The sequence below is a fragment of the Cololabis saira genome, chromosome 4, assembly GCF_033807715.1.
Source record: "Cololabis saira isolate AMF1-May2022 chromosome 4, fColSai1.1, whole genome shotgun sequence".
Lineage (NCBI taxonomy): Eukaryota > Metazoa > Chordata > Actinopteri > Beloniformes > Belonidae > Cololabis > Cololabis saira.
The window spans coordinates 35085115-35109313 of NC_084590.1; the positions used below are offsets into that span (position 1 = coordinate 35085115).

The 24199-nt window shown below is 40.1% G+C and overlaps 1 protein-coding gene across 3 annotated transcripts; it reads right to left on the bottom strand.

Annotated features, from left to right (window-relative positions):
• Nucleotides 1-82: 82 nt before the first annotated feature.
• taok1a (TAO kinase 1a) lies at nucleotides 83-22010 on the bottom strand. 3 transcript variants are annotated; one of them, XM_061719592.1, is made up of 20 exons: nucleotides 21796-22010; nucleotides 18224-18472; nucleotides 18015-18086; nucleotides 16258-16359; nucleotides 16108-16153; nucleotides 15885-15981; nucleotides 15668-15781; nucleotides 15475-15566; nucleotides 13238-13331; nucleotides 13054-13135; nucleotides 12740-12907; nucleotides 12430-12630; nucleotides 12098-12226; nucleotides 11511-11747; nucleotides 8648-8776; nucleotides 8324-8527; nucleotides 7960-8199; nucleotides 5628-5840; nucleotides 5300-5482; nucleotides 83-4022 (listed from the first exon to the last, which is right to left on the bottom strand). In XM_061719592.1, the coding sequence occupies exons 2-20, from the start codon at nucleotides 18353-18355 to the stop codon at nucleotides 3480-3482; spliced, it is 3078 nt and encodes a 1025-aa protein (XP_061575576.1). In that variant the 5' UTR covers nucleotides 18356-18472; nucleotides 21796-22010; the 3' UTR covers nucleotides 83-3479. The 3 variants fall into 3 exon arrangements, with proteins under 3 accessions (XP_061575576.1, XP_061575575.1, XP_061575577.1); XM_061719591.1 differs by having other exon boundaries at nucleotides 21620-22010; XM_061719593.1 differs by lacking the exon at nucleotides 21796-22010 and adding an exon at nucleotides 18941-19540.
• Between the last annotated feature and the right edge of the window lie 2189 nt (nucleotides 22011-24199).

Genomic DNA, 24199 nt, shown 5'->3' on the forward strand with positions numbered 1-24199 from the left:
CACACGCTGAATACCTAAACAGATGTTTCAATAAACCAACTAACCAGAATAGACAAGCAAAATAACGCAAAGAGAAGCAAAATTATTCTAAAATTACTTTATTACAACTGATTTCTTTTCAATATCCCTCTGCCAACACAATGGTAAATACAATACAAACAATATAGTAAATTCAATCCTATTTTTATTGTTTTATCTTTTTTACACAATTTAAATTCAATTTTAGTACTTTACCATCTCTTATGTAGTATGTTCATAATCTCTCTGACATTCAATAACAAGCTCAATCATCTATACATTTTAATACAGGTTATGTGTTGTAGTGGTAATGTGCCAAGAGAATGCTAACATCTTCGAAGAAATGCAAACTTCTCATCATTTGCCTCTCACACCAACATTTCTTTTTTCCTTTTCAAGCCAATTTACTTTGGCCTCTAGACCACAACTATACATTTTTCCATCATCAGCCCAACAATATATGAAAACTTGGAGATGAAGCAAATGCAGTGGTGTCTGGACTTGGCAACTCCGGTATGGCACAGTGTTTGACCATCAAAAGAATCATTTTCAGTTGCCAATCCTCATTCAGTATCCCACGTGCTTTCAGTCAGTAGGATCAAATCTGACATCAGAGATAAAGTGAAACAGTCATATTTGGAAGAAAAAAAAAAAGACAGGTGGCAAGGTCTTGTGATTGACAAATACATCTACATATATTCCTACACACGCAATTGTGACGTAGAAATGAACCAAAACTGTCCACATAAACTAAAAAAGTTGGCATGCGTATGATGTTAGATTGGCCCAACACTGAAACACTTGGTCTTGGCTTTTGATTTATGGTAAGAAGTCCAGAAATGACAAACACATTCTTGTTTGTCAAACAATAAATGTCATCTGCTTTGTTGTGGTGGCTGGAACTGTTAGCACAAAAGAAGAGATTTTGGAGCATATAATGCTAAATTCGATAAAATGCATACTTTCTCTGGTGGAATCTGTATGTGTGAAAAATTAAAAAGCGACTTAAAAACAAGACATATGCCAGCATTTTTGTGTCCTCAAATATACAGGGATATATCCAAGAACGACATTCAGAAAGAGCCAGCATCTGAAAAGGTAGCCCTAAATCAGCCTGGAATGATGACAAATGCTCAAAAAGGTGCAAAGCAGGGGAGAACAAACTGCAACAATAGTCCTCAAGAATGGCCATTCAACTCCTTAGGCGACATTTAAATGAGAACAACAAATACAAGGGTATTTAGTCTGTGTACACAACCAGAAATATCTCTGAATTAGTCATGTCCACATAACTAAACAGCACATTGACTAAAAACAAAATATGTCCTAACGGCAGTAAAATTAAATGGAGCATAGAAATTATTTTCTGAAAAACTGACAAGCTTTTTTGAAATTGGTTCTTACATAAACAATACAAATATGAACCTTTCACCCAAGCTTTGCGGTTCAGGGAAGCACACACTGCAATCAATTCCAGATAGTTGTCCTTAAAGGCCTTTTAAACTGTTTTAATTTTGCTGAGGAGAAATGGAAACTCACTTGGAAGGAGAGGATGCTGGGAAAAAAAAACAACTAAAAAAAGGGCAGAAACTAGCCCAGGGATATTTAATTCACCACAAAGTGGAGAGAGGGAAGGAAGAAAAAACATCAGACAGGAACTGCTGGAGCCATCAAAAGACCCAAGTGCATTTGCTACATTTATCTTGCATATGGCTGTTTTTTATTTTATTTTTTGTTTTGTTTTAACAGAGTGTATGCAGACTCAGTTTTATGTATGTATGTATTTGTGTGTGTGTATGTATATATATATATATATATATATATACACACACACACATACATACACACACATTTCTACCATGTCAACTTGCAAGTGTGTGCTTAATTCAGTCACTCTGGTTTTTGAGTTCTAATGAGATGCTATTACAGTTTAAACTTAGCACCTTTTAGTTTTTTTAAGTGTTATTTATTGGGGCCCCAGCATATTTAAACAGTGTTTTAGTTCATTAGCGCCAAGCCTGCTGTTATGGTCATAACGATTACCTTTCGTAACCAGCCTGCACACTAAGGACTCCACATTTAATTTAGTTTAGCTTCTTTAATGGAAACTGTAGCCAAAACATGTATAAAAACACTGAAGCATCCACCCATACTCTATTTATTCAAAATTAAGCATTTATGTGAGGGCGCACACATACACACATACACACAGACACAAACACACGCGCACACAGAAAGAGTAACTAAGAGCTCCATTCTCCAAACGCTGTAAAAGATGCTAAACTGGGGAAACACTTTCACTCAGATAAATGCATGTTAATATGCACTTGGCTTCACCTGTACTTCGGTAACTCTTCTTTCAAAAAAAACAAAAAAAAAAGAAGATATGTTTGACTTCTGTACATGCGTACCGATGAAACATTCATCCATAAGGAGCTTTGCAAAAAGAAGTCTCATATTCATTTTACATGCATTTAGATGTTTAAAGTGCTTTGATAAAGGCAGCAGTTTAAAAGGCACTAATAAAAAAAAGAAAAAAAAAAAAGATGAGCACTATGATTGTTTGTATAGGTTGATACATTTCCAATTTTCTCACAATAATTTTCTATTTCTCAACATCTGTAAGAGTGCAACCAGCATCACTGCATACTCTGTCACGATGAAACTGCAAAAATATCAGGAGGTCCGTAAATAAAACCTCATGTTTTAAATGAACCTAAACTTAAACATACACTACTACTGACCAAAAATGGATGATCAAATTGAAATATTTAACTCTAAACAGCTGAGACTGACAAAAACTATCAAGGCTTAAAGGCACAATATAAGTATTACTATACACCTGAAACATTAAAGGTGGATTTATTTGGTTTTGCATTGTAAAGTCTTGTTTTGATGGTGTCTAATCTTTCACAATGACCATTACAGCAGGCTGGTAGGAGAACAGCAAAGCATCTTCAGTTAGGTCCGCTATGATTTCTTTTTTTTTTTCTTTTTTTTTCTTTTTAAACCAACTTCACAGAATTGGTCAGTGTATTACTGAATATGAATGAGAGGAGTGACTGTCTGACCCAATTATGAAGGACAAGTAACACATGTCAAAAAGGTTTCTAAGAGTATCTTATGTGCAAAATAAGAGCAATGGCTGTGAATAGCACAAATGTATCTTAAAAAAAAAAAAAAAAAAAAAACTTCTGCAGGAGAGGACTGTATATTAAACAAGAAGAATTAAATGTTGACAATCAAAATGTTTATGTAACAGAAGATTAAGGATCTGTGTGCGTGCTGATAAACTGCCGTAAGAACGGGCTGTGCCTTTTCCAGCACTTTTGACCTGAGCAATATTTATTTCATCATACATCCACATCTGTACATGGGAGAAATTGTGGGATAGTGTCATAGAGCGGCAGAGCTCGGCCAATACTCTATCCTGCTATGTCTGTTGGATACTGACAGTGGGTTTATGTGTATGAGAAGTGTGACCCATTGGAAATTTGAGAGGTGACACTGGTACTCCTGCTCATACCCTGCTCACTCCGCCCTCCTGAGGGTGTCCTCCCCATTGCCTGGGGGCTGTTCTGTAGACCTCCACTGCTCCGAGAGACCAGGCCTCCAGCTGGCGAATAGCCCCATGGTGATGGGCCCCCTCCTCCCTGCATGCCCTGCCCCCATCCTTGCTGCATAGGGCTGGAGTGCCCCCCTCCTGGACTGGAGTGGTAGCGGTGATGGCTGCCTTGATGACTTGACCCCAAACTGGATCCACGGCTCCCCCAGTGCGGCCCTTGAGAGCTCCCAGATGGGTGTTGCTGTTGACTCCAACCTCCTGGGGCGCCGGGAAAGCTGTTGTTGAGAGCCTCTGGGGAGATGTTGGACAGCACCATGTTACTGAAGCCCAGGCGCATACTCTCCGAATCAAAAGCCTCAACTTCCCGCGCTTGGCGTTCCAGAAGACTACGAATTCGCTCAAGGTGTTCATTCTGCAAAGACTGCATTTCCTCTTCAATCTAGAGAAAGATGAGAAAAAGCAAAGGAAAATGTTCATATACTGCCACGTGAACATTTAGTAAGTATACAAGGCAATCAAATTAGAAAGATAAAAAAGGAAAAAAAAAAAAAAAAAGATATTTTCATCACCGTGGAAACATTTTTGGATTTCTCCTATTTAGTTTATACTTTCTATCAGACTATGGGGGTGATCATGTCATCTGGCTATAATTATATAACAGTCTGACTAAATAAGCAGCAACAGTTACTGTCCTTTTCCAACAGGCCAACATTTCTTAACTAGCCTTTGGGTGCACAATAACTAATACCAAGCAGAACACAATTAGCAGAACTTGCTTTTCTCTCTGCAAAATTGTTTTGAAGGCCAATTTTTGTGAACTTCTATGGGTTTTATTGGTTATATGCCGTTACTGTCTGGTGATAGTCACAAGGTTGGTCAATCAAGGAAGGATATATTGTGACCTAGCAGAGCGGTAAAACTGCATCACTGTTTCCAAATGTTTACATCTTTTACAATCCTATTTAAACTGCAACAAACTGAAACAGCATCTGGCAAAGATTAAAGAAAAAAAAAAAATCTATTTTTGAGTGTCAAAAATGAGGCATAATCATAATGAAGAAAGCATATTAATTTGAACATAACCTTAAAAGGAGCATGAGGCAGGATTGAGGCAGGATTTATGAAAAAAATTCGTATACGTTTTAAGTTTTGTAGTTATAATGTCAGATGAAGCGTTCCAAACCAAAAAGAAAGAGCCCTCTAGTGTATCTCTCCGTTGCCTTGAACAGGCTGTGTGCTGCAAAATCTGCTGCGATTGTGACCGGAATTTCCCGCGCTGTCCTGCGGATGTGACGTCAAATGACGCTGCATCTGCTTTCTCGGCGGCGCACGAGTAAACATTGGATACGCGTTGGAGTCATGGAGGCAGCTTCAACTTGAATTGGGACTGAAAACAGATGCTGACATGGCTCATTTCCTACTGACCAGGTAAGATAACATTGTAAGTCATATTTAGAGCTTGATTTGAACGGCGCTCCCGTGCCGGCTTCGCTGTTGGCTGCAGGAACCCCGACGGTCGTTGTGGCGCTAATGAGTCTCATTTCTTATTCTTGCCTCATGCTCCTTTAACTGAGGCGTGCTACATACACTAGCAACTACAGTGTGGAACTGTGTTGGGCTTTCACATTCAAACTTCTCCACTAAAATCTTAATCTCGCAGACAACTGTGGCATAGAACCAGTGAAAGTCTCCACACAAGAATAAGAAGAGGAGAACCTTTTGCTCCAGCAGGGCCCGTCGGAGTGACACCCTTTGCTCCATGTCCTTCTTCTCACGTTCGTGCTGGGCTTCCGTCTGCATCTTAATCTTGCTCTGGTAGGCATTGAGAAGCTCAAGCTCCTGCTGTAGTTGCATGCGTAAGGCTTGGCACTGAGCCTCCTGAGTCTCATCCAGACGCAGCTAACAACAGAAAGACAATGTCAAATGAAGATCCAAGGTACGTGATATATACACAAACATTACCAATTTCTGTAGAGGTGACAAATTGTAGTACTAATATTGCTTTAAGAGTTAACTTTAACACTCCTGACGTTACTAGACTCACCGCTTGAGTGGAAAGCATTTCATTGATGGAGTGGTCATATTGCTCAGCTAAAATGGCAAGCTTGCGGTGCTGCTCCAGCTTCAGCCGTTTAAGGACAGCCTTGTGCTCTGACTTTGGTGTGGTCTCCAGCAGGTGGTTCCTCAGTGCTTTATACTGCCTGGTCTGGATCTTACATGTGTCCTGGAACTGCTTCTTGATCTGTAGCTCTTTGGACTACGGAGCAGAGAAAGGTAATAGAATGAATAATGCATGCAGAACTTAACGAAGACATGTTCAGAAAAGTAATAAACTATTCTTGCATGATATTACAAAAAGGTTACAGTTTACAAGAAATACATTTATTCATTTACAAGAAGAAAATTGAATTAGACTGAACAGAAGCTCACAATGATCCAACAATAAAAATATCCTATATTAGAGACCACCAAACGCTTTCACAAGAAAGGTTTTAAAAGGTGGTTACAGAGTAAGTGTGACTGAATTCAGTTTCATCTTCAAAGATGGGCGTTCCAGTTTTAAAACCAATACAAGATCTAAAAGGAAGCCATTGCAATGATGAAAAAGACACTTTGCTAAATCAAAGTGGATGTAAATCTGTACATTGCTGACTGGATTGGTGTTACAGTCAGTGTAAGATTAAGGGCCAATCCCAATTCCCCTTCACTCCCCCATCTTTTCTTCCCTACCCCCTAAAAAAGAAGGGGGAGATTTTAGGGCACTTGAGATCTAGGGCACTTGGCCCAGGTGCCTGTCCCATTTCTCCTACTCCCCCTCGTTTTCTTCCCTACCCTGATCAGGAAGCAGAGAGCCAAAAGCTGTTTTAATTTCAGCTGTAGCGCTGTTAATATGGCACTGTATTAAGTTTTAATATTTTTTCAGGCATAAAGGTAACCTTAAGATCCGCAACCGCGGCTCAGTTTATCCAAATAACGCCTGTTAAGAAATTTGACCCGATGTTTTCGGAGATGAGAAGAGCCCCCGGCCCCGGGGAGCAGCAGCAGCTCACGGCCCGAGAACAGACGTGATCGCTGGGTCAACCTGGTCCGTCGTCCCGGGAGAGAAACCTGCAGCTCTGTTGAGAATTACGCTGGCTGAAATAAATAATTTAGGAAAATGTTGGTTTAATAGATGAAATCTAACAGTTGTAGCTACGCCTGTTAAGAAATTTGCTCCGAAATTTCGAGATTTCTGTCTGCCGGCTCCGGAGCTGATGGTTTCGCGTTAAATCGACGCCGAGTCTACGGCGTAGGGTACGGCGTACGGCGCGCGTCGCCGCGTAACATCGACGCGTAACATCGACGCAGAGCTTACGCCGTAGGTTACGTAACCTACGCCGTAGGCTCTGCGTTGGTGTAACGCGGAACCATAAATCCCTTTATTCTGGCGTGATCTTCGGCAACTTTATCTGAAAGTGTGTAAATTACCCAGATAACAGCTGGATTACTTTGTGGTTTCTGAAAACTATTATATCAGAAACATCCAAAACAAATCTGACGAGTCACAGGATTATTTCTCTCTATTTCTCACAAAAAAATGCTTGCTCCCTCGGTCACAGTCTGAGACGAGTCTGCCTGTTTGCCTTCGGTCGGAGAGTCAAATTGACGCAGAGCCTACGGCGTAGCTTACGTAGTCTTCGGCGTAGCTTACGTAGCCTACGGCGTAGCTTACGTAGCCTACGGCGTAGCTTACGTAGCCTACGGCGTAGGTTACGTAGCCTACGGCGTAGCTTACGTAGCCTACGGCGTAGGTTACGTAGCCTACGGCGTAACCTAACAGCCTTTACTCCGGCGCGATCTTCGCAAACAACGGACAAAAAAGGGATTATGTACATTCACTGAGTGAATATTATGAAAGTAAAATATAGATTTGTCGCTAGAAATGTAGTCAAAACGCATTTTTATGCAGAAACTAACTCAAAATATTGATTTATTCACTAAGAAATGTCCGCCATGTTTTTTTTTTGATTCAGTCCGCAAATGACGACGAAAAGCATTCTGGGAAATTTTCATACCCCCTCGTTCGCGAAGTCAGCATGTGAAATCCCTCAATGTGAAGGGGCTATTCTCAGCCCCTCCCCCTCGATATGCCCCCTCCCCCTAGGTGAAAAGAGGAATTGGGACACCACTACCTTCACGGGAACGCGCAAAAGTTAGGGGTAGTGAAGAAAATGAGGGTGAGGGGGTCAATTGGGACGCAGCCTAAGTATGTTGCTCTGAAAAACAGTAAACAACACAGTAAAAAAAATCCAACAAGTGGCTATGAGAGGATTTTTAGTTAAAGGAGATACAGTGAATATTACACATACATGAATGTTCAGAAAGCCCTTACTAACCTTGAGGCTCTTGGGCTGCTGGCGTACTTCCATGCCATGTTTGCGTCTCAGTTCCCTCTCCCTCCTCTTGTTGTACTCCTGCTGATTGGTGAGCTCGGTCTGGTGCTGCAGGCGGATCAGCTCAGCCCTGGTCTTTTGGATGGTGTTGAGATGGCGAAACTCCAGCTCTTGCATGGACTCATGGTGCCGTAGAAGCATGGCATGTTCCAAGTCTTTCTGAGTCTGACGCTTGTTTAACTCCTAATGGCATATTGGAGAGATGAACAAGCGAGTGACGAGAAAGTCACTCAATTATAAAATATAAGGATCAAGCTTTTGAAGTACTTGGTCAAGATTTATCAAACTGAAGCTAAGTAATACTGACCTCTCGCACCAGGTTCTGTTCAATATTGTGGCGAGCAATCAAGATCCTCCTTTTGAACCTGCGACACTCCAGTTCCAGGTACTGCCTTTGTCTACGCTGTAAGTTGGCCTCCTCTTCTGCTTGGAAGTGTTGGAAGTTCTCCTTCTGCTTGGACAACCACTCCTGCTTTTCTTTCTTCGGTGTTGACTGGTTTTCATTAAGCTCCTAAACAGAAGAAACACTGCAGGTAGAACTTATTTCATAGTTTTGACTGATGATTCTTAGCCTACTGAAAGCAAATGGAAATAAACACAAGGTTTAAGAGACTGTGATGATTCTTCCAACCTCTTTCAGTTGCTCCTTGCGAAGTTTGTATTCCCGTTTCTGCGATTCTAGGAAGCTGCTAAGCTCCTTCTTCTGCTGACTCTGGATATGTTGTTGGAACTTCTTCTCATCATTATTAAAGGTTTTTGCCTGATAAATCAATGCACATTATTATTCTTTTGATCAATGCAAATAACATTCAATGTTAACAGATGTGTTTCAACCACAAGTATCCAGAAATGTTAGTCCCAGGGAGAGAAAACAAAGAGGTCTCTTCTTACAACTGATTGTCCACTTTTCCCCCATTGTCTTAAAATCCCTTGGTAATTTACTTTGGTGATGTATTAACCATTGGTTGATTTTTCAGACATCTTGTTTGCATGCAACTGTACAACGTGCACATTCCATTTATTTAGGTGACCACAATGAAAGAGTGCATAACTTAAAAAAAAACATCGTCAAGAAATTCTGCAACAAGTCTACATGAATGTATTCAAACCGCTTTTAGTAGTGTATAGTAATCTACTGGTTCCCAAAATGTGGCAGTGCACCAATGTTGGAAAAAAAGGCAGGTAGTGGTTGCAAAGTAGACTCAAAACATACGTAATTCTACACTTTAAAAAATAAAGACTCAATTGTTTTCCCTTTATGCGAGTCTAGGATGTTCATGCTCATAAAAATTAAATTGATTTGTTTTAAGAAAACACTGAAAGCAACCTTTAAAACATCCATCCATCCATTTTCCTCCGCCTATCCGTTCCCGGGTCGTGGGGCAGCAGTCTCAACAGAGATGCCCAGACTTCCTTCACCCCAGACTCTTCCTCCAGCTCTTCTGAGGGGAGTCCGAGGCGTTCCCAGGCCAGCTGAGAGACATAGTCCCTCCAGCGTGTCCTGGGTCTTCCCCGGGGTCTCCTCCCGGTGGGACATGCCTGGAACACCTCCCTAGGGAGGAGGGACATGCCTGGAACACCTCCCTAGGGAGGCGTCCAGGAGGATCCGATACAGATGCCCAAGCCACCTCAGCTGACTCCTCTCAACGTGAAGGAGCAGCGGCTCGACTCCAAGCTCCTCCCGGGTGACCGAACTCCTCACCCTATCTCTAAGGGAGCGTCCAGCCACCCTGCGGAGGAAACTCATCTCGGCCGCTTGTATCCGCGATCTTGTCCTTTCGGTCACTACCCAAAGTTCATGACCATAGGTGAGGGTAGGGGCGTAGATTGACCGGTAAATCGAGAGCGTCGCCTTTCGACTCAGCTCCTTCTTCACCACGACGGTCCGGTACATCGACCGCATAACTGCGGACGCTGCACCGATCCGTCTGTCAATCTCACTCTTCATCATTCCCTCACTCGTGAACAAGATCCCGAGATACTTGAACTCCTCCACCTGAGGCAGGACTTCTCCACCCACCCGGAGAAGGCACGCCACCCTTTCCCGGTGGAGAACCATGGCCTCGATCTTGGAGGTGCTGATTCTCATCCCTGCCCAGTCGCACTCGGCCTCAAACCGCCCCAGCACATGCTGAAGGTCCCGGTCCGATGAAGCCAACAGGACTCACCGGCCCCTGGCTACCCCTAGAAATCCTGTCCATAAAAATGATGAACAGGACCGGTGACAAAGGGCAGCCCTGCCGGAGTCCAACATGCACCGGGAACAAGTCTGACCTACTGCCGGCAATGAGAACCAAACTCCTACTCCGATCATACAGAGACCGGACAGTCTTTAATAGAGGGCCCAGGACCCCAGACTCACCAACCTTTAAACAGCAGTCAGGTAACCTAACATTGAAATAATCTGCAAAGTCTTCACAACTGACAGGCTCAGATTGTTAGTTTAGGCGCCTGACAACATCTGGGAGAGGATGTCTGCTGAAGTGTCAGAGATAGAAAAGTCTCATGGAAGTCAGTCCACACACACCACACACCTTGCAACTGCCTCTGGGCTGCTAGGACACACTGCACATTATAAAACACCAAAGCAGGAAGAGTAGAGATCTAACAGTAATTTCATTTGATAATGTTTAACCCCTATGACTGTAGGTACTCACTAATTATTTCATTGTCTTTTCTATAACATCTAGGAGTCCTTTTGTATAGTCTAGCACAGTGTTTCTCAATCCTGGTCCTCGAGTACCACTGCCCTGCATGTTTTAGATGGTACCCTGCTTCAGCGCACCGTGATACAAGTACCTGTGTCATCAACAGAACTGTGCAGACCTTGGTGACAAGCTAATTAGGACCTTTAATTAGAATCAGGTGTGTTGGTGCAGGGTAGCATCTAAAACATGCAGGGCAGTGGTACTCGAGGACCAGGATTGAGAAACACTGCTCTAGCATATAATAAAAACAAGAACTGCCATTTACCTCCAATGCCAAATATTTGTGAACCACCAATAACCACCAATATTAATATAGTGATATTAATATCAGCAGCTCCTTTATGTGTGGACATCTCTATATAGATTATTTCATAATGTAGGATTCTAATGAATCCCATTGATGCTGCCAGCTTTAAACACAAGCACTTCCCTTGGGTAAAGATGCTATTACATTGTAGGTAATTGCATTGCCATTGCAAATCTGCCACAAAATTCATAACAACGTCTCTTAAAAAGGGTCTAACAAAGACTTGTTTTTTCTGACGACTATTTGTATTTTATCAAAAAAATAGAAAATAAACACTGGTCGAAAAAGTCCTGCAATTTTGATTTGAAGAAACTAAATGGATTTTACAAGCTACAAATATATACTGTAAGGTGATTTAAATGGACTTGGACAATCATAAAAGTTCAGAGCGGCAAATTTTCCCAAGTGATTTCTAGTCCCTGAGAAAAACTACTGCAGTGGAAACACAGTATAAATGAACATGTGTGTTGGAAGCATACATCTTTTTCCATGGATGCCTGGTGCTTCTTGATCAGCTTCTCCATTTCCTGGGCAAAACTGGTCCTCTGATTCTCCAGCTCCTTGTCCAGGCGAAGCCTGTGCTCATCCATTTCAGCCTTCAGCTTGTTTTCCAGAGCCATCAGCTGCTTCTGATGCTGCCGCCTCATGCGCTTGTAGCCCAGTATTTGCTCCCTTAACTCAGAGTCCTGCTCGTGCTCCTTTATCTGGCGAGTGAGCTGACATACAGAGGACAGAGATCTTATTCATACTAGCTAGAAACTCATTTCTGGGACAACATATATTGTATTAAGTTAAATATTATACCTAATATATAACAAGCATGATTTTTTTTTTCTCCCAAAGATGAAACACGGATATGCTTTATTTTAATATGGAAATATTATTTTCTAGCCCTAAAGCAAAAACATTCACTGATCATGAGGACAATATGTGATAAGACTGTTGCCTGATAACAAGTCATGATTGTGAAACATGCCCTGCAGTTAAAGTAGTGGTTACAAGTTATCAAGAGGTTATTTTATCCATCATCTTATTTGATGTACAAACAGAATATCTGGGTTGTTACCACTGAAGCTGTGCGAATCGTAGCAAAGTGTTCACGGTTTCGTTTCGGCCTTGGAGTGTGTGCAGGAGGGGACTGTGGTTCTGTCGGCCGGTTGTGAGCCTCTGACTCCACATTACTTGTCTCTTTTTCCTAAAATATCCACCAAAAAAAAAAAAAGAAAGAAAAAAGAAACAGGTTTTAAACAAAATGAGATACTGCATTATAATCAGAAGATATCCATGTAAATTCTCCTGCTACATTTCTAGCAAGTTAAGATGTTGGTACAACATTAAGCATTGGAAGGTCAAATATTGAACACGGTTCCACTGCATATTGAAGCGTTAAGCTCTTACAGGTTTGAGATGAATGACAGAGCTGTTGGACATCACTGTGTGGTCTCCATCCATGTCCACCTCGCTTTTATCATCACCTGCGTCCGTTAGACTATTGACAGAACTGCTCTGAGAACTGGCACTGATTGACATACTGGGGATTGATTGATTGCTCCCCACGCTGTTCACTGTGCCAGTCCTACCCACACTGTGTTCTGGCTCCTACAAATAACACACAGCAGACAGCAATAAGATCACTTCATTGCTCCCTCCACAAAAACCAAATGCTGTGAGGCAACCTCGGAGCAGTTAAAATAGTCACACAACAAACCTCCTCTTCATCTTGCACCTCAGTTGTGGGGCCATTACGGTCCTCCTGAAACAGGATCTTCTTCATTTTACGATACTGCAGATTGTCTAGCTCCCGCACAGCATCCTTGGTCCGATTTATCAGGTCTGTTAGAACAGATTCTGGTCGTGCACGCTGGACAAATGCATGCTAAAGGGGCAGGAAAAAAGGGGGGGGGGGGGGGGGGGGATGAAAAAGAAATCTTTCAGCATTAGAAAAATCACAACTTCTAATATATTTTAAGGACTGTCCACAGAGCGCCACATAAATCCATTGCTGCAATTTTTGATTCCCACCTTTAAGAGCTCCTCGGAGTTTGGCCTATCCTGGGGAATTTTCTGAAGGCAAGAATCTACAAAGTTTCGGAAACAATCCGTCCTACAGATGAGTGATGAAATGTGGATAGAATGTAGATGATAAATGAACAGAGTATGTTTAAAACAATATTATATCTTTTCTCAAATGTAATTCTTAACTCACCATTCACTAGACTGCAGTGTGGGGCTCTCGTTCTGTGCTATGTGGTATAAGGCACTCATAGCATTCATGTTGAACAGTGGAGGCTTCCTTTCAGCTATAAACCGAGAGGCAGATGACATTAAAGATAGATATTACACAGATAAGAGGGTGAAAAGTTAAAATAACAAACAAGCACACAAAAACAATGAATGACTAAGAGCAACTTCCTTAGGCTCTGACTTGACTCTAGACCGTTTCGATCCTGCAGACCTCCCTGAGCTGACCTCGGTCATCAATAGAGCTAAATCATCCAGGTGTCTGTTAGACCCCACCCCTGCTCAACTACTCAAAAATGTCCTCTCTCTTATTGGTACGACAATACTGGACCAGATCAACTTATCCCTAAACTTGGGATATGAGCCAAAGGTTTTTAAAGTTGTAGTTATTAAACGAATAAAAACATTTAAAAAAAAAAATGAATGCTGTTATTAAGGGATTAGATGGGGTTGGGATGGCCTCCAGTGCTACTGTGCGAAACCTTGGTATTATTTTCAATCAGCATTTGTTGATTAAACAGCATATTAATCAGGTTTGTAAAACAGCGTTTTTCCATCTTCATAATATCGCAAAGATTGGAAACCCAGAGCGATGCGGAAAAAATAATTCAAACATTTGTATCTTCTAGGCTAGATTACTGTAATGTATTATTAGCAGGATGTCCAAGTAATTCGCTGAATAGGCTCCAGCTGATCCAAAATGCTGCAGGTGAATAGAGTCCTATCACTTCAAATTGTTCAAGTCAAAGTGTTCCAAGCAAACATTTAACAAAATATGAAATTGTTCAGACCCTAGACTAACATCTGATTTGGAATGGAGGAGCCATGCCAGCCGCTTTGAATTGTGGCCAGCCAGTCAGAAATGCTGCTGCGCAGTTTAGAAGCATTCCGGAGAAACCTTCCTCTCAGCTCTGCTAAAAATACATGCCAAATCCATTTTGGCACCAAGCCACGTCAATTCACAAACATCAGATCGAGCTGGTAAGAAGTCAGAAGAATGACAGACAATCGGGTCAATGTTCAAAATAAGAAGTCAAGAACGGGCTCGGGAAGCTGTGGGTGAACAATTCAGAAGGTCTCAAAGGAGATTTCAACCAGAAGAAGAGAGTTTCATTTCAGCAGTTACATTTTATTAGATGCCACTTTTTTTTTTTTTTTTAAATGTACAATTGCAGAAAGGACGGGATATTATGTGAAATCATTGTTAAATAAGCAGATTGCTGCTCCATTTTCACAGGATCTTGAAACCTTTGGGTAAACTCAAGCCATAATCTCATGAATCTAGCTGAGCAGGCAATACTTGGAAGGAATCTGTTACTCAGGCGTTACTGGTGTTACTGAAGTTGCCCAATGAGATCCAACGGTAAGCAAACAGGAAATAAAGGAAGCTTCTTTTATATTCTTCATTAAATTTTCTGAGCAATTGCGCAAAATCACTTCAAACTGTTCAAAAAATGTTCTAATCCAACCCACTATGAATTTGTTCAGCAAGTGATCCAAGCTAACAAGCAATAGAGCGTAGCTAAATCGCATCAGACTGCTCAGTAAATGTTTGAAGAAAACTCACTCAGAAATTCAGTTCAGAAAATGCTCCGTTAACAAATATAGCAGATATCAAAATAATGCCTGATTTAACAACTATTTCGAGTTTCTCGAAAGTTTGAATATTGGCCCTAGAGCTTCAATGGACAGGCTATTAATTGCCACATGCCTGAAACTTGGAAACAGTTTCATAAATCACAAATTAGATAACTTTTCATCAGTGCTGTCTGAAGAAGGTTCATGGAAAATGCTGTGACAACTGGAGGAAGTGCAATGGAGATTTTTTTTTCCTGCCTTTTATGAACTTGTAACTGTGACAAACACTGATGGAATAGAAATGTTATTATAAAGCCATGTGTTTTGATAAAACATCTGGTATCAGAGGAAGTAAGAAAATATTTCAGCCATCACTTCCAAAATATGAGCAAAAACCTTTTTTGTTGAACAAAACAAAAAACAAAAAACTACAAAACAAAAGCAACAAAAGAAGAGCAAAATAATAATCATCTTACAAAAAAATAGGGTGGTTCCAGCAGTGAACTACTGGAATTCCAAGAAATTTAAATACAAAAAACAAGAGATACACACATGCAAAGAAAATAACAACAAATAAGACCCCACTGCTTGATGCAAATAAAGCCAAGGGTGATAGCAACTTACCTAATTCAACGCAGGTTATTCCCATAGACCAAATATCCACCTTTCCATCATACTGACCCTCATCCATAGCTAAAATTACTTCAGGGGCCATCCTGACAAAGCAAAAATAGACAATTTAATTGGTGAAAATCAAATGATAAATCTGTAAAAGTGCTTGGTGATCAACAATGAATATACAAATAAGATTCCATACCAATAGGGGGTCCCAACAAAGGAATTTGCAGGACAGGCAATGGAGGCAGAGCCAAAGTCTGCAAGTTTTACCAGTCCTGGCTCTGTCAGTAAGATGTTTCCTGCCTTGATGTCACTGTTGAACATTTATGAGGAAATTATTAAAGTTCTACAACAGAAGGCAGGAATGCCCGAGGCCACAATACCTGAGCATGCTCCAAAATGCTGAAAACACTCACCGGTGAATCATGTTGTGGGAGTGAAGATAGGCCAGACCTTGTAGAGCACCATGAGTAATTGCAGCTATTTCAACTTCTTGTAGAGGTTTCTTGTGAACTGGAAAGGATGCATCATTGGTGACTTACACTGGACAAAAACTACAAAAATGACCATGTAAATGATGACCAGATTTGCTACTTTAACTAAAACAGGCTTCCAGCAATGTGATGGTTTTCAACTCACCTTCTAACAAATCTGAAGCCGAGCCTAAACAATATTCCATTACCAGCTGTAATCAAACAAAGTAGTCCGTCAATTTCCTTTCGTACCTCTTTCTCAAACAATGGCCAATTACATATTAATTACTCCTGATTATTCAATGTTAAATATTACCCAAGCAGTATGTTCTCGCAGGTAACATCCTTTGTACTCTATGCTGTTTGGGTGTTGTATTCTCTGCAGAAACTTCACCTCCTTTATTATGTCTTGCCATTTCTGTTTTAAAAGAAAGGGAAATAAAGAGCGTAAGACCATAGACATAACGCCACAGTTCCAACAAACATTTATGACCTCATGAAGATTCCAATTATTGTTATGCTTGAGACTTAAAGAAAAACAATTAAAATTTCCAATTAATCTATTCATCCCTTTTATAATTAAAAGTGTGTTTTAATACTTCCCCTTCTCCTAGATACATGTTTATCAGTATGAAAACAAGACAAGATAGAAAGGACTGCCTGTATATCTTCACAACACAGATCTGAGGCAACAGACAAAAGTACATTTCTGTCACTTTTACAGTGCCCTAATACACAACAGCCTCAATGATTATAAAAACCAAATAAGTTAGGAACCACCAATATTCTTTCGATATCTGGCTTCCTTCCAAACTCCCCAACTGTCAGGCAAGTGACCATGAACCCATTAGTCTCAAGAGTTATTTTTGAGCAATAGGGCACCTTAGGACAACTCAAAGTACAATACGACACTAATGAGTTGTTGGTTTTTTTCCCCTCTATTTTTTTGGTAAAAAGGCCAGTCATTTATCTGACTTAAAGCCAGTTTACAAGTATGTATCAATTGCTAAATCTATTTAAATTACAGTGTACAAATGGATCAGTGACAGAACTGCAAAGTAAATCCAGGTTAGGCAGGTAAGGGTGTTAGGAGAGGAGGTGTTCTTGGAAGAGATCAGCTTTTAAGAGGTTTGCGAAGACACAGAGGAACATCCATGCTCTGATAGCATTTAGTAGCTAGTAGTTTCACTATCCAGGAAGTACAAATGAACACAGTAACAGACAACATATCTCTAGAAAACAGACAGTAGATGCGAGGAGCATCAGTCTCTATGACTTTTAAGTAACTGGGTGCAAACATTAATGACTTCAATTTGATTCTGGCAGCCATGTGTAGCCAGGGGTGTTTGACAAGCACTGGAATGACATGTCCTGTTTGACACCAGACATGCTTGTATCTGTTTGGGTTTCAATGTGCATGTTGGAAGGCCTGTTGGACGGGCATTTCTGCAATCAAGGGGAGACATGACCACAGCCTAGAACGGCAGCTCCATACAGCAAAGCCAGAAAAGTATAAGAGACAGAAGCTCCTGCACAACTCTCAGAGCACGACTCAAGTCCTGTGATCTTCGAAAACAAATACTGAACTATTCCAAACTCGTGTGTATGACATTAAGCAGACACTCAGCATCACCTCATTAACACAATCACTACAGTCAAAATGGCAATGACAATATCATTCTGAAGGAATTATAACAACAGCATTATTATTGGAGGAATGGTTTTCTAAGAGACACTGGAACAAAAGGTCAGGAAAGATGGATGCAAAAAATAAATACATACAGACCTATACTGAGTTTAAACCTTCTGCAATGCGCTTGACATGTCAGTTTGGGGAAAATACTAATCTCACTCCAGCAAGATTACAAAATGTAAAAGCAAAGTGACATATTTACAATGAAAAGGCAAAAAAACTGGGAAGTTCTGGAAAAGCACAGCTGGATTCTTTTGGACCTAAGCCTAGTAAAGCAAAACATTTTGGAGGGGCACTATGGACAAGTGAGTAGACACTAAACAGCTTCATTTTTTTTTTTGTTTGTTTGAAATAAGAAAGTTTAGTGAATCCCATCAGACCTCAGTGGACTGCTTCCCATTATATGACATCTTCTTGATGGCCACCACATCATTTGTCCGCACATCCCGTGCCTGAAAGACAAGCACATTATGCATTTGTATTGACTTGGGGTGAATGGAATGCTCTAGAAATATATTTTTCCCTCCAATTTATAGATATCTATAATATTTAATTGTATAATTTGATGACATTTAAAGAGAATACTTACAAAATAAACAGCACCAAAGCTGCCATGTCCAATTTCACGCAGATCCGAGAAGAGCTTTTCCGGGTCATCCTTGAAAAACAGGTCAGCAATTTCGGGGTCCTTCAGGCTCCCCGCCCGGCTGTTGTTGGGCATATTGGGGAGCGGGGGGCAATGCCGCTGTCGCCAGGAACTATCTGGTTCTGCGACAGCGACGAGAAAGCCCCCACTGCTGGCTCATCTACAGGACAGCGGTTTCATAGGAATTCAGAGCTGAAAATTCCAATAGAAACAAAAATTAGTAAAATATGAAAAACACAGCAGCAGAGTCATCAGTCATATAATTCAATGTATTCATTTGTCTGCTGTATATACCAGAGGGCTTTTCTCCATTAAAAACTGGACCGTAGTGACATACAATACTTTTCAACACAGAACAGAAAATATTTTGGATTTTTTTGTGGAATGAGTCATACATAATACTACTGTATACCAAGTTCTTTTTTTAACTATGCGTATTCATATGTATTAATGTTACATATAAACATTAGTTTGTATTAGCAAAGTGCAATGTTGTGGCACTGTCACTTCAAAAGGTGAAAGGCACTGAGTTAAATTCTTCTCTCCAGGAACTTGGGCTTCTCCCCACGGTCCAAAAATATGCATGCTAAGTTTAATGGGGATTCTCCATTATATGTAGGTGCAAGTATGAAAATGCTTGGTTGTTTGTCTCTGTGTCACCTTGTGGTGGATTGGTGAGCTGTCCAAAGTGTGAACTGTCTTCTGCAACCATGAACAGGATGAAGGAGGTTTACAAGATGGATGGATGGATTAGTGAGAAAGCTCACAGGCTGATGTGTATGTATTAGCAGCAGTACTCAGTGAGTCAAGGGAAAGAAGGCTATGCAAAACCTTAGCTGAACTATGTCAGGTGCCAAGGAGAATGGCCAGTCAGAAATCTTGATTTAATCATTAGATAAGTCTCTTGTTTCTACAGTAACAGCAGCTACAGTGCTCATATCAGCGGGGTATGTCCCGACTAAATGGCCTCACAACTTTAGTAACTGGGATATACATATTGTCAGATGAGGATAAAATCAAAGAATATCTTTCACATGACAATCTTTACCTCTAACATTTTTTTAAGGTTGCAACAAACTGTTTTACTGTGCGAATGATACCTGAACTGAGATAAAGCAGTCCAGTGACAAAACACAAATTTTATACATATAGCTTTCCAATAAAAGAATGAATGGTTACTTGATAAAAATCCAAAAGAAAAACATTTTTCTAACCATCCAGCTGTTTGAGTTTATTTGCTGAAGCTTTCTTAAATCCACAGCACAAGGTTTCCATCAAACAATGTAGATACTTTGTTTATGGTGGTTCCCATATGGAAAAACACATGCAACAATCACCATGGCTATCAAAAAGTCATGTCCTGGGCAGAGACCCTTACTGAAAACTGAATGCAAAAACATTGAAAATATCCATACAAGGTGTACATGCCCGCAAAAGTTAACCACATAAAAGCAAAACTATCTGTACAAACACTCAGGACGAGGGGAAATTGGTTTCTGTCTTTTACTTTTAGGTAACTGGGTGAACTCTCTTAAAATTACAGAAATTGAAAGCGCATTGTACAAATCTACAACAGTGCTGTCCAGATCAAGCATTTCCATAATTAAGCTGTTGTATGAACAGCTTTACCAATGTAGCTTGTAAAAGATCACTGAGTAAAATTTACTGAGTCCATGCAGCTCAGATGATCAGTTGCAAACAGATGCAGAGCTGACGCTAGAGTCACAAGACTTCTTTCCCAGCCTGGAAGAAACAGCCCCCAGTTCAAGCAGACGTCTTTTGTCTCACAACAACACAGAACAACCCACTATTCTACACAGATGCGGCCACGGCCCTGAAATAAAGCCTCATTACCATGTGAGACTGTGGGTCTTTTTTGCTATTGTTCTTTAGAACATTGTTGCCAATCAATGAGCTTTGTTGTCATATTTCATAATTACATTTTTGATCATGGCCACGTGAGGAGAAAAATTAGTGATGATAACTGATACCTTTATAAAAGCACACCCGCGTTCCAACAACAGACACACATGCACAAGAATGCAGCCGGACAGGACAACAAAGCTGGAGGGCTGGAATTCCCAATGTATGTCTTCACTGTGCACTATTTCCCAGCACTTCCTGTTCACACAGCTTACAGGGAGGTAGGAACGGGCCCTGGTGAGCAATTTGACAAGTCATTATCTTACTTCCTTGACATAATTGCAATGGCAATCAAACCCCGAAAGTTTAGACAGTACATTAAAGACTTCCAGGGTATAAGAACTGGCGAAAGCGTAAAGAGAAATCTGTGGAAACGAGTATCTATTTAAGTAGACAATACCTCTTTTGCTTCCTTGATTATTCAGATTCAGATTACTTTATTAATCCCTTTGGGAGGTTCCCTCTGGGAAATTGACATCTCCATCTCACACACACAGCACTGTCATTTACAAATCAAGCACCCATATAAAGATAAAACAATTAAAAATAAAGATAAAAATAGAAATGAAAACAAAAATAAAAATAAAAAGTGCAGTGCCATAAAAAGAATTATATGGATAGAAAAAGTGTTGTGTAATATTGCACAAGACACTTTTTGATTAGGCTTTGAATGCCCCCCTCCTTAAATATTTCACGCTATTTGAAATGATTCAGCTTTTACAAATTGGCAACTTTTTCCTTTTAAAAACCATAACTTAAGGAGGAAAGAGGGAACTTTTTTCCCCTTTAAAAACCATAACTTAAGGAGGAAAGAGGGAACTTTTTTCCCCTTTAAAAACCATAACTTAAGAGGAAAGGCGGTCTATTCAATCGTGCCATTTCATCTTGGCCTTCCAATCCATATCATAACAAACGCAACATTCTGACTCAGTATTAAATGTTAAATGGATGCTGTTATTGCTCTGAGAAATGGAAAAACCAAACGTATGCCGTTCATGTAAGGGTTTGCCTGTCAGAATTAAACCCACCTCGAAACTTTAAGCCCCCCCTCGCCTTACTTACTTACCTGTGGCGTTTCTGCCTAAGTTACCTGTGGTCATGCTCATGTAAACCCCGCTGGGAGCGTTCCCTGCAGGACTTACAGAGCCAGCAGGATCAATCTTAAATCCACCACTCGTACGTGCGTAAATAAATCTGGTTCCTGGGGATCCACAGCAGACCGACGCTGACTAATGTTAACTTTTTACTGCAGTGAACACCCTCCACGCTGATTTCAAAACCAAAAAACAGCTACATAAACACTCGAATCGCCTTCTTTTTTGTTTTTTTGCTGGGGTTTAACAGAAAAGGCACCACATGCGCAAAGGCAATGGCTGTGTTGTTGCTACGTTAGCTTAGCCAGCTGGCTGAACTCACCCTCCTGTGACAGGCCAGCTCGCAGCGCAAAAGTCGCAACAAATCAACACGGTTTCGGCTCAGAAAACACTCTCCCCGTCTCATGCTACCGTGCACGTTAAATCCTCGCCGTTATTCGAGTTGTCAGTCGAGTGTGCGCCGCGCAGGAGCGAGTATGTAAAGGTTAAGATCCCCACCCTTGAAGTAGCTGAGCTGCCACAGCAGTCGGATCAGGCTGATCCAAGATGGCCGCCGGCCGCTGCGCCGGCGCCTCCCTTCGTCGAAAATACGCTGGGAAAAAAATGTGAGGGAAGTTTAAATCCCTCCGAAACGCCACAATAAAGCCGCGTCAATAGTAGAATCGATGACCCAGGTCGGATGTTTGTGCTTAGGTCTCCTTGGCCTTCCAGTTTTTGGAAGTTATTGGTGTCTAAAGGCTGAATTTTGGGTCCGCGTTAAATCGACGCAGAACCTACGGCGTAGCTTACGGCGTAGGGTACCGCGGCGACGCGCAACGTGCCGGTGCGTGTCGCGGCGTAACCTACGGCGTAGGCTTTGCGTTGGTGTAACGCGGAACCATAAATCAACTCTGCCTGTTTGTCCGTCTTTGCGACATGCTACAAACAGTAGTTCCGCCCAGACACTTGGAGTAAACTGTAAACCCTGAAAACATCCAGAGGAAGAGCTTTTCTGGCATTTAACAGTGATTTAAAACATTTCTATGTGTGTTCAGAACGAGTAAAAAAATAAACAAATAGAGAATAAAAATTAATTTACAATAAAATATGCGCTATATATATATATATATATATATATATATATATATATATATATATATATATATATATATATATAAAAAAGCGCTAACATCAAACAGAGTGGTACACATCTGGACTATGGAAACATTGGAACAGATGTTTGCATGTATTTTAATGTGTGACCTGTAATTTTTATGTATTTTATATGGAACCTTTATATTACCTTTTTATCGTATATATGAAATGTTTACTATTAAAAGAAAAGGCTAAAACTAAACTTAAAAAAAACTTAAACTTTCAGCCAAAGCTTTAATGTGAGTTCAGTTTAATGTTTTGTCTCTCAAATCTCTTTTTTGTCTTTTTCCTTTCACTCCAGTGTACAATTTCATCAGAATAAAAAAGGTCTTTGAAACAATCATCAAAATGTGATGAGAAACTCTCAGACAACTCCTTCCTTTGATCCGCCTGGATCAACTAACATAATTAACATAAACATATATATATATATATATATATATATATATATATATATATATATATATATATATATATATATATATATATATATATATATATATATATATATACATGTAAATGTTGAAAATGATAGCCTAAATAGGATTCTTAACTCCTTATTACAAGACTCTGCTTTATCTCAAGAAGTCTGCAGACTTTGTCACTTTTTTCATCATACTCTTGATTCTGTTCTGACATATAGAAAATTTACAAGTGACATTATTTTTTCTCCTAATGATGCCTTATCTGATCAATAATACCAGGATTACTTACAACTTGATTTTGATTAGACTCAATTACAATGGACTACTTTAGACAGGAAATTAACTTGCTTACTTTCTCTGAAAAGTGACCTGATATTATGTTGAATCAAATAGTTTAACACTGGCTTTTGGCATCCACTGGAACAGAGTTGGGTGTTTACCAATATGGTTTTGCCCCTTGAGATTCTCAACACGCTTGTTTATAAAGGGTCAAAGAAAGGACTTAAACTGTATTTTGCCTAAAGATTTTAAACAAGTAAGACCACAAGCTTCCCCAACTAACCATATTACATTTAAAGTTACAAAATTAAAAAAAACACACAGAGATTTGTTTTTTATATCTCTGATGTTTTGACAGAAACTTTTATCAATGTGCCACTTAATACATTATGCAGTAATTGCTTTTCAGCTAATGCGGCATACAATGTTTAGACAAAATCCTTTTGGTATTACATTAAGATATGATGTAATATGGATATAAAATCTGAAACTGAAACTAAGGCAGCAAATCAGCACATTGGTGAAGCAAATTTAGAAAAAAAAGTGAATCTCATTTTAAACATGTCCCATTTAAAAGGGATGAATTGGAAACAAAGTATAATTTTAAATGAAACATTTGATGGAATATGCATCAACTTCATGTTAAAGGTCAACCTGTGTTGAATGATTCTGGTTGTTGGACAATCAAGCAGGTCCTAATGAAAAACTCTAAAGTTCAAACTAAGACAAGAAAAAAATTGAATTCTGAACAATATGTAGTGTACCGGTATATGTTAGACCAACATGTGTTCCCATCAAGGAAGTGTCTAATAGCGGACGGTTTTTAATTTAAGACAGAGAACATTAAATCACATTCTACACATTACACCAGCATGACTCAGTAGCAAGCAATAACTGACTTGCTAAATTTGCTTGTTTAGAGTCTAGATGCTATGTCAAGCAAGACTGTTGAATATTTAGGTTCTTAATCCTTAAAAAATTGTCCTCTATGTTTCTTAACCATTGCTGAGTATTGATAAAAGAGAAGTAATGCTCCACTGTGGTAAACATGCTTCTGAGGTTTT